Consider the following 15,556-nt stretch of genomic DNA (forward strand, 5'->3'; position numbering starts at 1 on the left):
ATAGAAAAATTGGTTTTCATTTATGTATTTATTGACTCCTAAAAGGGCAAAGAGTACAGATATTGAAAGTTATGCAACGAACAATAATAAAGTTTCGAATAATTGATAATGTTCAAATGCATTTAAATTAATTTAAAACCCATAAAAAATAAATATAAAAAAATGTTTTTTTTTTGAAAAGAGCTCTTTATTGTGGCTAAACCGTAAACGTGGCTTACAGCGAAAAATTGGTAATTTAAAGACACTTCCAAGACATTTTGGTTTTGGTTCGCCCAAAACTAATTTTTATAGAAAAAAATTAATTGTTCTTTCCTTTATAGAAAAGACAGTGATAGTCTGACAGAAAAAAGTTGCAACCAATAAAAAAAATCCTCATTATTGTACTCAAAAAAAAATAATTCGCCAAAGTTTAAGCTCTAAATTAGGATATTACCAAAAATTGCCTAAACTTAAATCCCTGATAAATGGATGGGTCGTTATTAAATAAATAATAAATCATCATTAGTTTTTTAATTAATTTAAAATTAAATGATTTATTGGGTGGTATTCAAAAGGCTTTGAAAGCATTTTTCGGTTCTGTGTTGTTGACGTTCACAGCTAAATATGTACATTTTATTATACTGTTTTCATGGTCAACATTTTCCAAGGAGCGTTCTGGGACTTTACAGCATGCATAAGAGTTATAAAACCGTGTTTAGAACTAGCGTCATCATCAAAATTGCTACATTTAATCGATGGACAGTTTCATTTTAACACAACGGTATGAATTCTTGGTTGGCTTGAGAAAACCTTTGGAAATAAAATTCGACCGTGTATTTGTTTCAACATGGACATAATACTATACGGTTAGCATAGTTTAAAACTTGGAAATGCCGGGATATAAGTTATTTTTTTCTGTAATACTTTAAACACATTTTCGACGAAACACAGCTTCTACGCTGCTGAAATTGTTCTGTGTATATTTGATATATATATATGTTGTAATACGAGGAAGAAAAAATAGTAAGTTCTTAAGACTTTTCTTGGATACCGCGGTTGAAACGCCGACAACATTTTAATATATGAGACGGCAACACGGTTTTCAACTTTTTCTAGTATTTTCCCATTTACATTTCAGACTAAAATCTATGTGGACCACCACTATACCAAAGTTTTGTTACACTATCTGTGTATGCTAAATAATAAATGCTATTGCAGGATATTGAATCTGTTCAAATGGAAATGTCTATCACAAGAATAGAAAAAAAAACAAGCAAAATGGTGTAAGGGCATAGTGGCGTAGAGGGGGAAGTCACAGGTGCACAAGAGCTATTATAACTCACAGTGATAAAATCTCTTTTCAATAAACACTCCATTGTTATCCTCACAATCAACCATTGAGACCACCTTAAAGAAAATATATTCATTATAATTTATAATTCACATAAAATAACATTGTTAGTTTTACGACGGAATAGATTAAATTTAATCTAGTTTTATAAATTGATAATAAATCGTGTAGTTTGTTTAAAGACCAATTTTTATTGCATTATTTCCACGAAAAATACTGTCTAAAAGTAAAATATCGTTCTAGTTTTATTACAAATTGCTTAGCTAAACAATTTACTGAAGTACTTTAGGAAATACTGAAAAATGTAATTTCATCAAGTTGTAAATAATAAGTAAAATGTTTACTGGGTCAAGGAAGTGCGATATAGACTTACGAACATAGTCCATTGTAATGCACTAATAAATGTACTCGTAACACAATGTATAATTATAATGTTATACCATAACATACTTACACTGGATTTAAAAAAAAAAAAATTGTAAAGGAATAATAGTATACTATACTATAATGTAAATATCATATGGTGCCTAATTATCGTACATGGATATGTTTTAGGGCTGGGGCAATTTAGAATAATTAGCGTCATCGATTTTCACCTACCGTTTACCCGACAGTGATAAGGAACAGCTGATAAATGATTATGAATAATAAAATAGTGATAAGAGTCATCTGATAAAGGTTTGTGATAAGAAACAGATGATAAGAGGTCAGTGAATAATACAAAATAAAATAAGGGTATAGTAGACAGAAGGAGATGAGGGAATTGACGATAGAGGGAGGGAAGAAAAGTGAAAATGAACATGATTCATTGTTTTTCTATGAAAAAAAATGAGAAAATATAAATTTTTTTTTTAATGTATTTAGTGTGTTTTGTAATTATAGCCACGTCAAGTATGCAATAATTAAATCTATTACTGTAAAACGTTATTAAGGCTTAAGTACAAAGTTTTTAAAAAAATGTAGGTATTACAAAAATAAAATAAATTCCGACACCATCAAAATGTGTTTAAATTGCTCATTGTGGTTTTCGCCAAATGTGGTGTAATAGAGAGCTGTTATTATTTTACTGTAGTACCATAGAAATTCAATTTATTAAATGTACTTTAAGAGTATATAAATATAGGAAAAAAAAACCATGTGAATCTAAGTATGTGTTTTTGGACTTTATAGAAAATGTTTTTGACTAACATTTTTTTTTTGTAACTAATTTTGAATTGATGCCGTTTTGAAATGGTCCATTGTTATATTATGTATATTAATGCAACGCCATTAGAGTGTCGTTGGACTTTATTCGAAAAGAAAAACATTAAAATTCTTGTTAAAATTCGCATTTGTAAACGTTAAAGTTGATATATTATTATCGTTGTCGGCTAAACAACCATAATTTCCAAAAAATCCATCGACCTTTGGCGGTTTAACTACTCCAAGTCTGATTTCCGCCAATAACAGTGTAAATCGCACAAGGTACAACGCACACTATCTGTGTGGTGGATCGTCTGCCCTCGGTTTCCACTACAAATAGAGCACTTTGGTAACCGGATTTTGTCCATAAATTATTTTACACATATTTCAGTCTGCCGGTCTCAAACGGTCGTTTGCAGACTAGAAACGCGATGGAATATTTGTGAAATAACTATGCAGGGGGGAAGGGGGGTCCAAGTCTCAATAAAAGTTTATTGCTTACATAAAATCATTGGTTTTTTTTCGTATATGTTTAATAGACATTATACACAGTAGACTGTCTGACCTCCGTCCTCCCCTCCATTACACCAATCGACAGTAGCCTAATTAAATAATAAATCCCTAAAATTTCAGATCCCTAGCTATTATAACTCTAAGTGCTTGCTCGTATTTATTTTTCTTGCATTTGTTTAGTTTGGGACATTTTCGTTATTCGTTTAAAAATTCTAACTTGAAAATTGAAACTTTTTCAACTTAAAAAAAGATTCCAGCTGAAATATGACATCTCAAAATCCCTCTCTTGATATATTTTAACGAAAAGTATGGATTTTATCAAGTTACATCCGATTGAAACCGTTACCAGTCCAAAACTTACAATTTTTGTTTATAATTACAACAAATGTTGATCAAAATAGCCTTATGTTTAAAATCAACTGAATTGAGTATGTAAAATAAAAGTCAATAAAAACAATTTCAAATTAATTTATACCTTTTGTGACGATATAAAATATTGTTCTTGGAACAAAACGTTTGTATCGCTAAAAAAGACATAATTTAACTTAAAAATATTTTAAAACTAAGTCAAACTATTATAATAACAATATATATATATATATATATATATATTGGTTTTATATAGCCTTTAAAGGATAACTTTAATCAAAATTTGTTGTAGTAATAATAAGTAATGTTAACGACATCTTAAAAGTACGTGCAAAAATGAATAAACTTATACATTTTTTAAACATGAATAAAAACCAGTATACTTCATAATAAGTTATTATATTTTACAATTTTACTTTGAAATGTATGTAAAATGTTCTTGAAATATAGTGTAAATACTTGATATCATAACAATAACATTATTTCTACCAAAAAAAACGTTGTACACAGTTAAAAAATTGTATTAAGCGCCTGTTTTGTCAACCCTCTGACAACCGCCCAACCTGTATATTTTATCACCATTAAAGTAAAGACCCCGTATAACGTCGAAAATGTTAAATATATATTCAAAGGCGTCAAGCTTGACGCCCTATCTGTTTTTTTTTTTTACGATCTACGGTTATAATCACACTGTATATTTTATACAACACTGTGTCTTCCTTTCTCGACAACGGAGGACCCACTGACCGCGGGTATGTGTCGTAACTTCATATTTTGCAACCGACTACTATAATACATACATACATATAATATATATTTATATTTATTAAATAGGGCGCGAGAGTTCATCCGGCCACAGTCACGACTTCATAATGTGTGTAATATTAAAAAGCCAAATCACACATTATAGCTGTATAAAGATAATGCGGACGAGACGTGACGCTCGCCGCGGCCTTGTGCCTAGTACAACGGGCAATCGTGGGCACTGTAATAATAGTAATAATAATAATAATAATTTTATAACTATTCCAAAGCTTAGGGTGTTTGGCGGTTTGCCATAAAACGTGATGAAAGTAAAAAAAAAAAAATAATCACCGCCTTCGAAAGTAAACAAAAAAATTAAACTCTTCCATACGATAATACCTACTTAATAGCTGTTTAATGCTCCTTAACGCCGTTGTTGCCGTCGAATGTGACACTATTGCATCATTTTGCAAACGCCAAGAAACTTATCGCAAACGGTAAGGTTAATCCGAAAAAATCCTAATGTTATAAAATATTTTATTGCTCTGCAGTATACAGGGTGATTCAGGAAAATATACTATGTAATACACTCATTTTCTGAGTTCAAATAGGTAGCTAAGAGCCACTTGTCTGTCATTATTTCAAAACATTTGAATAATTTTCGTGACACATCTAGTTAACATTCCTTTTTAATTTCGATCTGATTTTTTTTAAAAATTATTTATAGAAATTTAAAGTTGGTAATTTCGAAAATTACATTTTTTTGTTTTCCCGATTTGGAGGATAAAGGTTTGGAATTTTTAAGCTTTCCCATCCCTTGAATATAGTCATGCCGATCGAGTAAATCGGTCCAGTGTTAAATAAAGTACACAAAAAAAAACACCAAATAATTGTAATAACAATAATAACCGCTCTTTGTAGCTACGCATCGAAGGTAAAAAAAAAAAGTCTTCCAAGCATCACAAGCAGTTATTATCTCTCGGCGGTGGAGATAATAACATCAAGTATGCAAATATGAACATAATCTATTGTGGGCAATTTAATATTACCGTTGTGTTGGATCACAAGCGCTTCATACTCGTTATTATAAGTGCCCGCCATCGTACGGATATTATAATGTCTACTATGTAGTGCGCTGTTATACTAATATTTTACTCATTGCTGGATCCCAGAGCAGTTTAAAAATTGATTTGCCCGCCGTGCAATATTTATGATATTAGACGCTCAGTGCGGAAAATATCAAATATTATTCGCCTTTTTTCTTCGTTTTAATTTAAGAGCCGCCTTTTTTATTTTATGGCTTTTAATATAAAAAAACATTATACGTCTAATGCTCGTGCATGCATGAAATTACCTACTATTCTCGCGATCCGACAGAGCGATTAACGGCACACACACACACGCTTAACGTAATCCATTTTATTTTTACTATTATTATATTTTTTATCCAAGGTGGTGTCGGGGACGCGAGCAGATAAATATTGAATTCTATATATTATTATGTTGTCGTTGTAATACGTTGTATCTAGGTCACATTGCGCGAAAAGTGGTCACCTTCAGTATTAAAATAGTAATACGGATATAAAAGATTTGAGTGGAGACGGATAGGAGAAAATTGATAGAATGTGATGCCGTCGCTTGAGATTACAACACCGCATACTTAATTTTTTGGCCAAATCAAGTTGGCCACACTGTTTTATTTCAATTTCGACTGGTGGGCTCAGATTTAGTCAATAGATAACACTATAAGCGAAAAATTGATGACATAGTTTTTATGTTATTGAAACTGATTGTTTTTTGTTTTCCTCGAAAGTTGAAAAAAAATGAGATGGGTGGTGTTGCATCTTTAACGAACATGTATTGTGGTAGAGGTAGAGTATCCGAGGTTACTTACATGAGAAATAGCAAAAGGAAAATAATAACTAAATGGGTGGTTGGAGCAATGTTCTTTGAGACCAACTGGATTGGAATACCTAAGAGTTAGTTTTTAAATTTATTGATAGTGCAGAATTTAGTGTAAAACCCTTGTAACCTTTAACAGCTTAAAGGGCAAATATAAAAATTAAAAAAGTTCCCATGTAAAATTTTAAAAATGTAACATGCAACGTTACTCTAGGCACCCACCCTTCAATTATTGTGCAAAAAAGCATAATGTTACCTATTAAGTTCTGGAGAAATAACAAAATATATTCATTACAGTTTTTCGAAATATTTAGTCAGTTAAATTTACTGAATACAACACTCTATTGAACAACAAGTATTTTGATAATAATTATTTAACGATTCAGTAAAGACAGAGAAGTCGTTCAAGTTGAGACTATTTGAATTACATTGATTTACATTTATATTTCAATGATCCGGCGGTAGTAAAAAATTGGCTAAGACAAAACCATTTTTCTTTTCAGCAACGTTTCCTTCGTTTCGACTAGACACGAGTTTACGATGCAGCTGTTGTTGTAAGTACTGTTGCTGTTGCTGTTGCTGCTGCTGCTGTTGGACCTGCTGGTGGTTCTGTTGGCGCTGCTGGATGTGCTGCTGCTGCTGCTGTGGGATCCACTGACTCTGTTGGACGGTCAGTTGTTGTGGGATTTGCTGGTGGTCCTGTTGGCGCTGCTGGATGTTCTGCTGCTGCTGTGGGATCCACTGACTCTGCTGGATGGTCTGTTGTTGTGGGATCTGTTGGCCCTCCTGAATCTGCTGCAGCTGCAACTGCTGTCCTGGGTTCTGGTACGATTGACTTTGAATCGTTTGCTTGGTCGTCTTCGCGGACCTGCCGAAAGGGTAGTCCAACAAGTTGTCCACATTGTCCACGACTACGGTGTCGTCACATGGCGCTTGAGTCGAAGGAGGATCCGGCAGAGACGGAAGTTCAGTCGGCGGCGCAGCCGGAGGCGGAAGGTACATTGGCGGGGAAACGACCGCGACGTCTGCGCCATCGTCTCCTACGCACAGCTGCTTGTTTGGCAATCCGCTACCGGTCGCCGTTGGAGTAGGGGTAGCCCTAGGCCTAGGGGTTGATTCCACCATGCCGGTAAATAATAGTAGTAAAACACGTGGTGGTGCACGTTGGTGACTTGGGCAGGCACCGACCTAGGTTGCAGTGACGGATTTGGTGGCGGCGGCGGTGGCGGTGGTGGTGGTAGTGTGGTTGCTGGTGGTTGCGGTACACTTATACCGGGGGATTGGTAGAATTGGAACGGATGCCGGAAATGGTTTTCTAGAAAAAAGCGCGGCGGTTCGTCGTGGTAATAACCTCGAAAAGGTAAAGACGGCGCCTGGTAAAATTGCGGCAACTGCAGCGACCAAGCTCCAACCAGGGCCAATAGCGTTGTCGTGGCCACTACTGGAAAAAAAAACGGTAGACGATAAACACAAATTATAACAAGTTTTAAGTTTAAAATTTCCCGTCTTCATTTGTTTAGACATATCTTTTAATCTAAATTATGTCATAACCATAAAGTCTTAATATAATCTATTATAAGACCTGTATACGGTATCGGAATTCTGGGGTCTTGCCAAACCCTCGAACATCCCCTACCCCTTCGAATAAAAAAGAAAGATTCCCAAGTGGTGCTCCATGGTATATCTCAAATGACTCTTCCCACAAATATCTCCAACTGCTTACAATTACAAAACTTGCCAAATACCATTACCAAAGGTTCCAGAAAAAATTACATAGCCATTCAAATCCAAAAATATGTCCTAGCAACAGCCGACGTCGTATCAAAAGTTTTACTCAGTTTAATTGTTCGAATAGACTAGCATGGACTACGCACAAGACCAACAACTAGTTTTACATAATCGTACAAAAATAACGGGCGCGATAAACCATTATGGATATGTTTTTTTATTTTTGGGTTTTTTATTAGTTGATAAACATCTTTGTCTATTATTTAAAACGGCAAGCCATGTTGCTAAGGTATGTTAAAAAACAACGGCAAATAATTCGCGATTTTTTTTTTATTTCAAACGTGTACCGACAAAATGTCGTCAATCGTTGAAGTCCAGGAAAATATAAGTGAAATTTCAATCAATGACCCGGAACACATAGCCGAAAACTCAAATGAGACTGAATCAACACAGAAAAGTAATATTATCTTACTAATACAGTTATGAAATAAACTGTTGTAGAAACTACCGTTATACATATTAGTAAATTGTAAGTCATTTGTTAGGTTTTCAACAAATTTTAATAACCCACGCCAATTTCTATTTGCGAAAATTCTGGAATATAATAATGTTTCGGAAACTTATATGTACAATTTTTAGGTCGTTTCAACAACAACAATCATGGACAGAATGTATTTTAAATAAGGGTTTTTTTCCTTTTAGAAATGTCACACCCAAATCCTTCCTTGGCTTTTGTAATATTTTATTTTTACTTCGGATATGACTTGAAATTATTTAAAAATACTATTGAAATTTGAGTTATTATATTGATTTGTTACTAGTTTCTAAGCAACTGTAAAATGTTGTAACTTTTATCGGTGATTTCATATTAACCGCGTTTTTAGTCAACGGCATCTACTGTTTGGAAAAGTATCATTACAATACAAAATGTGCAATTCGCTTAAAACATAATAATATATACTTAGAAATAGAACTCCAAAAACAGTTATTGGCATTTATTTAACAGTAAACAATTCGGCGAACGGAATGTGATTCAGAATATTGGATAACAGATTTAATTATACATATACATAAAAAAAGGGTGATACTCAACTCTGTGACAATTATAGAGGCATTGCAAACCGGGTTTATACAGATATTTGTTTTGTTCGTACACTTCAAAAGGGCTTATGATTGCATCCATAGGGAAACTTTATCGAAAATGTTAATCGAATGTGGATTACTCCGAAAATTAATTAATCTAGTGAAATCCAGTACTATGAACTCGGAGATCAAAGTAAATATTGGTAATTGAATATCAAAGGGAACTTTAGTAAACTCAGGATTAAGAGGGAGGACGCTCTGTCACCTATTTTGTTCAATGGAAAAAGTCACCGGAAAAAGTCGAATAGAGCAAAAAGGAATTCATTTTATGATACAATTATTATATCCTACTATAAGCAGACCGGTTGTAAGGTTGTGAGGCTTGGATATGAGTACAACTAAAGAGCACAAGTTACTTATCTTCGAAAGAAAGATTTTAAGCAGAATCTTTGGACTCGTTTTCCATACAAATACAGGTGGGCAGGACACCTGTGAAGGAAAGTAGGTGATCTTTTGGGGAAACGACCATTAGGGTGTCCAAGTGCAAGATGGGAGGATCAGATTAGAAATTAAGTAAGCAGAAGAGATCCAGATTAAGATTGGAGGGAATCAGCTCTAGATGGTGAGAGGTAGAACCGGCTTTGTTCGTCAGTGTGATTAAGTTATAAAATTAGAATAAAAGAAGAAGAAGTAGTTATTTGCATAGCAAGTAAAATATATATTTTATTTGCTCGTTGTCAGTTGTAAGCTTGTTTTATTTTTATTAGTCAGATAATAATACCATATTATTTATTTTTTTTTTTTTATTAATTAAACGTTGTGTACTAGGTTTGTCGTCCAGCCTTAGGTCGAAAATCGGCTCGAAAAGCAAAGAAACAACGCTAGGTTCCATCAACGAAGAACATCAATCGGATTCTGCATTAGCGGACACTGTGGCAGACCTTAGCCCGCCGGAACGATCACAATTACTTCAGGCGGAAAGCCATCAATTTATTTTGGGTATTCTCCACAGAGTTTAAATAAGTTCGCTTGAGTCGTCCAACAGTAATTTCAACGGTGTCGGTTTAGATATGGGCGCCGACATAGAAAACCAAGTGATAGGCTCACAAGAAAGTAAAATGAGAGAGGCCTTCGACAGGAAACTGACGGCCATGGACGAGCGGATGACGTACAAATTACAAGAAGACGTCGACCAGTTGAGGTCCGACGTTAAGACGAAATACGAGCAGAAAATCTACAATTTCTTAAACGAAATCAACGATATTTTCTTGGTGAGTAACCGAACCAAGAAACTTTAGAGAAACGCTGAGAAAAATATTATAATTTATTTCCACCGTTTATTGGTCAAATAGTAATAATTTGTAATTTAAAAACGAACCACATTTATAACTTTTTTTTTTACCACAGTTCTATCGGATGACAATTCGGATAATAAATATTTGTTTTACCTTAAACTACAATACTGAATAATGAAGTCGTATAACAGTGTATAAATTATTCCAACAGAATTGTTTCATTTAATTATTTCGAATTGACAACGGTGTACACGTTTCAAATTCGTTGGGTGACTAAAACAATATCTCATCAATTAATCTGAAACCTTTTGCCAGTCATTGCGCATAAGATCAAAACGTCCTTAGCCTCTATAGGTATTATATATTCCATCCGCATATCGTACAATAACGATAGTATTGTAATAATCTTCGGTAAAACTCATATTCGCATGCGCACATGTCAATATTATAAATAACTTTTAAAATTGCAAATGTATATAAATTGACATAATACAACACATCAAGCATCTGTAAATCATGTTAAATTATGTATATTAAATAAAACTACTGTTTGTCGAATGGAAAACAATATAACGTCATCAGTTTGTTAAAAATATGTTTACTGTAATTTATAAATATGATTTTTGTGTAAAGTAAGTATAAAACGAGTGGCAACCGTCAGTTCCACTTCTACACTTCAATCATGTTAAAAAATACCTTGTATTTGTTGTTTTGTCAATTGTAATAAAATATGAACTTGAATTTGTCTAGTGCTCCCAGACAAATCATTGTTGACTTCCTCTATGGTGTATAATAAGACATTTATGTGACACTGTGACGATTGCAAACAACGCGCATAAGACAAATGACACACTTTGCACTTAACATTTAAGTTAAAATATTGTTTTATAAAATGCGAATTGTGTGCAAATGCAATTGGTTTGACAGAGCATAAATACATTCGGAAATGTCAATGTCGTTACCTGCAGACAAAATATGTTTACACTTGCAAATAAAAAACCTTTCACCGTCTGAAACAAGCAGATTAATATGAAATAGTGTTATTTTCGCTCTGTCTACACAATGGTTTGTAGACTTGTTGTCACCGATAACAGCTGGTAACTGTACGCTTTTAAGGGACATTCTTATCTTTGGTAGAGTGAACTCAAGTGCTACGGTTAAGTACACGGTCATGTATAGGTCGTTATTAGTCGAAAACGTGTCGATGTAACATCATCGTTTTTAAAACTTGTTTTTCATTGGCCAATTCCACGCAGCAAAACTGGACATGACCCCTGCCAAAGTCCCTTATAAATTTTCTTTTCCTATTAAATTTTGTAAAACCAAAATGGAGCCGAATAAGACATTTCAATTTAGTTTTTTATCATTTTTTTATAGTATCTTCGGTGTTTAAATTTTTTTATTAAAAATCAGTTTCCTATGTAAAATAATCTCGGCCTTCTGGAAAAAATAGTGATTAATTTTTTTTAAGTAAAAATGTCATTCAAATTGAGTTTATAATCTAAATAATTGGATTTTCGTGTTGCCCAAAATTTGAGAATTTTTCTAATATTTTGTTCAGAAAGTTGAGATAAAATGTTACATAAAATATGTTTTAATATATTAATATTATCGCTCGCCATTTCTTTGGTAATTAATTTGAATGTAGTAAATTTTAAAAAGCCTCTCTTAAAATTAATACATATTCAATAAAAATATGATTATTTACAGGCATATTTGCAATGTATTATGAATAAGTAAACGAAATATTCTCTCATCCAAAACAATATACTCTAATACCACTGATAGACAAAACCAGATAGTGCACACCTTATTAATGCAATGTGATAGCTGAAAATGTGAACAAACCAAAACGGGTAGAAAAAAAATTCCTTGTGACAAATTATGTTCACTGAGCATCACTGCATTTTTAGATTGTTATCGCCGATATATATTATAGTAAAACGGCGTGTACAATAATTTAATTTCTAGAACGTAGTCGCACTGAGTCGAGCAGGGTTTCAGCGCTGTTGTCAGTCATTAATAACAATTAAGTGCACCGTCTGGTTTTATCTAATCCGTGACGATAAGTATACATTGGACTTGTTCGCGTCTTCGAAGCGTCTTCGAATTGATTTTCAAATGCATTTTTTAAACCTAACCTAACCTTCCAAACAGAACGCCGTGGCCGTTACCGCGAAGAGCGCCGCGAACACGTGCGCGGGAAAAATCCGGCAGAAAGAACTGGCCGTCAAGCAGGCTGTGTTGGAGGACTTCGACGTTTCCGTCAGTGACAGACACGGCGAGTTGAGACGGTCGTTTAACCGCGAAATGGAATGGGAACTCGCGGAAATGGCCGAGAACTACCGCGGACGAATTGCATTACACCGTCGGCAATTGGACTTGCAGATTAAAAACGTGCGAGACCGTTGCGAAACCGATGTGAGCGAGTCAAAGGCGAAATTGAAAGGCGAACACGACGAGCAGATAGCGGCGGCGACGGCCAAGAGGAAAACCCGGCAAAAACCGATTAGTCAACAGCATAGAGTAAACGTATATTTACAGACCCGTGACCCCACAGATATGTAATCAGCCGATTTCACCGACATTTGTTAAGGATTTAACTTATTGTCAATTACGTTTAACAATTATTTAGTGAAATTTGGGTTTCATCGAGATTTGTTGGCCTTAACACGTTGTCAAGTTAATCAGCCGAAATCGGTTTGTTAAAAAGTTAATTGGCATAGATCGTACATTACTTGTTGAGTTTTGATTATAAAATTATAATATTATCACTTATCGGTTATCACATTTCGTGATAACCGATGAGAACGTTGGAATCGAGGTAACCGCTTTAGTAATCCAAGTAACACTTCGTTAACTTAACAATGTTATGGTGAAACTTACTTAATTTAACCGGATGTTAAATTTAAATGAATTGTTAACTAACATTGTGTTAGGAGTGTATTTAATAATAGTTGGTGAAACCGGCTGATTATATATTAACCTAGATAGCCGACTTCGATGTTTGCACAGAAGCTTGCGCAAGCCTCGGACACTGATAAAACGTAACACAGGGAAGATACTTATCGCACAAAAACGCGGCGGCCATCTTGTTAAGGCTACACCACTAATTAGATCTCTAAAAAATGGTCATTTTTTTGTTTACATTAAAAGTGACCTTTCTGCTTTTATCTATTCTGTACTTGGCGGCCATATGCTGTGTGGTCAATGTTTATATTGTGTTATCAATATTACATTGGGATAATATTATAACGATATTAACACACCTTATAGTAATATACCTTACACTAAGTACACCTTATATCTCATTACCACAGTGAAATATTGGTAACATAATGTACGCACTGCATATGGCCGCCAATTTTATTTTTTGAAAATACGTCTAAATTCATAGTCTGATATCTAGATTAAAATATTTATCTGTGGCTGTAACATTATTTTATAATGCTCAATACTCAGCTCACGAAGCAATTAAGTAGGCGACCGGCAGTGTGACCACTTTAAATAAAAATAAAAAAATATTTTTTTAAGTTGTTAAACACTGCACAGTATAATCCTTAACAATAGATAAAAAATTAATTTTATACGGTAATGTGATAGCCGTAGTCACCGGAGAGAAAGGGACGGAGTGTAACAGTAGTTTGTAATTGCGGGGTAGAAGGCTCTACATCATAGAGTAATAAGCCGTCCCCTGTACCGCCTGCATTCCACATTGATTCAACAAAAGTTGCAATTTTCAGTTTGACCATAGTCATTAAAAAAAACTACTGTACACATAAAAATTATACTTTGACAACTTACTTGCATAGTTTACATTAAATCATAACACAAGTAGTGTCACCACAATTATTTACCAACTACCGTTACAACATTTTTATTGGCGCACTGAAAATTGCAACCATTGAAGAGCTGTTAAGTCGATGAAACTGCTCCTCCATATATTAGACTATGCTCTGCTTATAATTAAACTAATTTTTAAGTAGTGGGGGGAGGGTGAAAAAAAAATGTTGCTGCCCGGGGACAGCTTTAAAAACGTATGAAGGGGATACGTACCGGAGAAATGTAATTCCCGTCGTTCTAGTCACGCTGCTGAGGTCGACCCTTCGCATTCTTGCACAGTATTTTACTTATTTTTGTACTCCTGGTCAACAGCGAGGAAAACCACCAACGCAACGGCCCCCGACAAACCGGGGCGTGACCCGCAAAGTCGGGCCGAGCTCGCTCAAGGACCTGCTGGCGGAAAAACTGCAAACGATCGGCGAACGCGACGGCCAAATTGGGTTTTGTCAAAATCGAATCAAATCCGTAATCGACAACTACGCCAAATTGGTTCCGGTGGCTATGCGAATTGGCAAATCCGAGGCCGGATACTTGGTGGACAAAACGAAAATGTTAGAAAAACACTTGCACGTCTTCGCCGTGGATCCGCAGTTCGAGTCCGGTCACAAAGCGAATCTTTAAAACGCGAAACCGTCGACCGGTGTAAAAAATAAACCAATTGCCGCGGGTTGTACGACACAACTATAAAAAAAGCTTCTCGTTTCACCGTTGCTTTCAGCGTGTTTCGATTGCCTACTATCGATTGCATATGAAAATGTCCACCAGTTCCTACTAGGAGGCCGCCATTTTGTGAACAGTTATTGTTTTGTCCATGATATTTTTTTGTTTTTTCTATGATTTATCAAACATAATATGACAACAGCTTAACCTAAAATTTTAATATGTATCATGGAAAAGTAACGTAGCATTTTTACTTTCTATGAAATTGGTACACAAAATGGCTGCCTCCCAGGTCGGGACATTTTTCAATTGGGTTCAGTGGTTACATTACATTGTGTCATTGACAATCACTGTCCGCCAACAAAATATGTCCAAAATAATCACCATTATGTCGCAGCTGAGTACACGTTTCAAAAACCTACTTACAATTACTCAAAAGTTCCTATTTATGACTTATAATAATTAGTCCGAGTTGATTTGGATATAATGAGTACATTTTGAACATTTTGAGGGTTGGAAATTAACATACAAATTTTAAAAACTTACTTATGAATTACTTACAAATCCTCGCAATTGTTTGGGTAGATTTTAATAAAATAGAGGGGGAGAGACTAACCTCACATACGTATTAATAATTTTAGATAACAAAGGTAAGATCAATCAATCAATAGCCTTATAATAAAATAAATAACATATTTTAATATATAATCAATATGCGGGATTAACTATAAAAGCATAACAAATTATAAAATGACAAAATGGGTCAATCAGAAACTTTAATGTACTTCAAAAGGTAAAAAATCAGTTTATAGTAATTTCCTCACACCCCTTATTTGCCTTAAGATTTTTTCGCTTGAAAAATAGTGACACGGGTATATGGTAGGGTTGATATAAGCAATATTTGTAT

The 15,556-nt window shown here is 34.3% G+C and overlaps 1 protein-coding gene and 1 pseudogene across 1 annotated transcript; one reads left to right on the forward strand and one right to left on the reverse strand.

Annotated features, from left to right (window-relative positions):
- Positions 1-6,256: 6,256 nt before the first annotated feature.
- LOC126837297 (bromodomain-containing protein 4-like) lies at positions 6,257-11,098 on the reverse strand (annotated as a pseudogene).
- On the forward strand, positions 7,642-10,217 carry LOC126837296 (uncharacterized). Its single transcript, XM_050571139.1, has 3 exons — positions 7,642-8,225; positions 9,680-9,850; positions 9,920-10,217. The coding sequence occupies exons 1-3, from the start codon at positions 8,123-8,125 to the stop codon at positions 10,147-10,149; spliced, it is 504 nt and encodes a 167-aa protein (XP_050427096.1). The 5' UTR covers positions 7,642-8,122; the 3' UTR covers positions 10,150-10,217.
- Positions 11,099-15,556: the final 4,458 nt, after the last annotated feature.

The sequence above is a fragment of the Adelges cooleyi genome, unplaced genomic scaffold (assembly GCF_023614345.1).
Source record: "Adelges cooleyi isolate 19-005CV unplaced genomic scaffold, UGA_ACOO_1.1 ACOO_flye_CR_arks_rails_tigmint_CR_PRNA_248, whole genome shotgun sequence".
NCBI classification, from domain to species: Eukaryota; Metazoa; Arthropoda; class Insecta; order Hemiptera; family Adelgidae; genus Adelges; species Adelges cooleyi.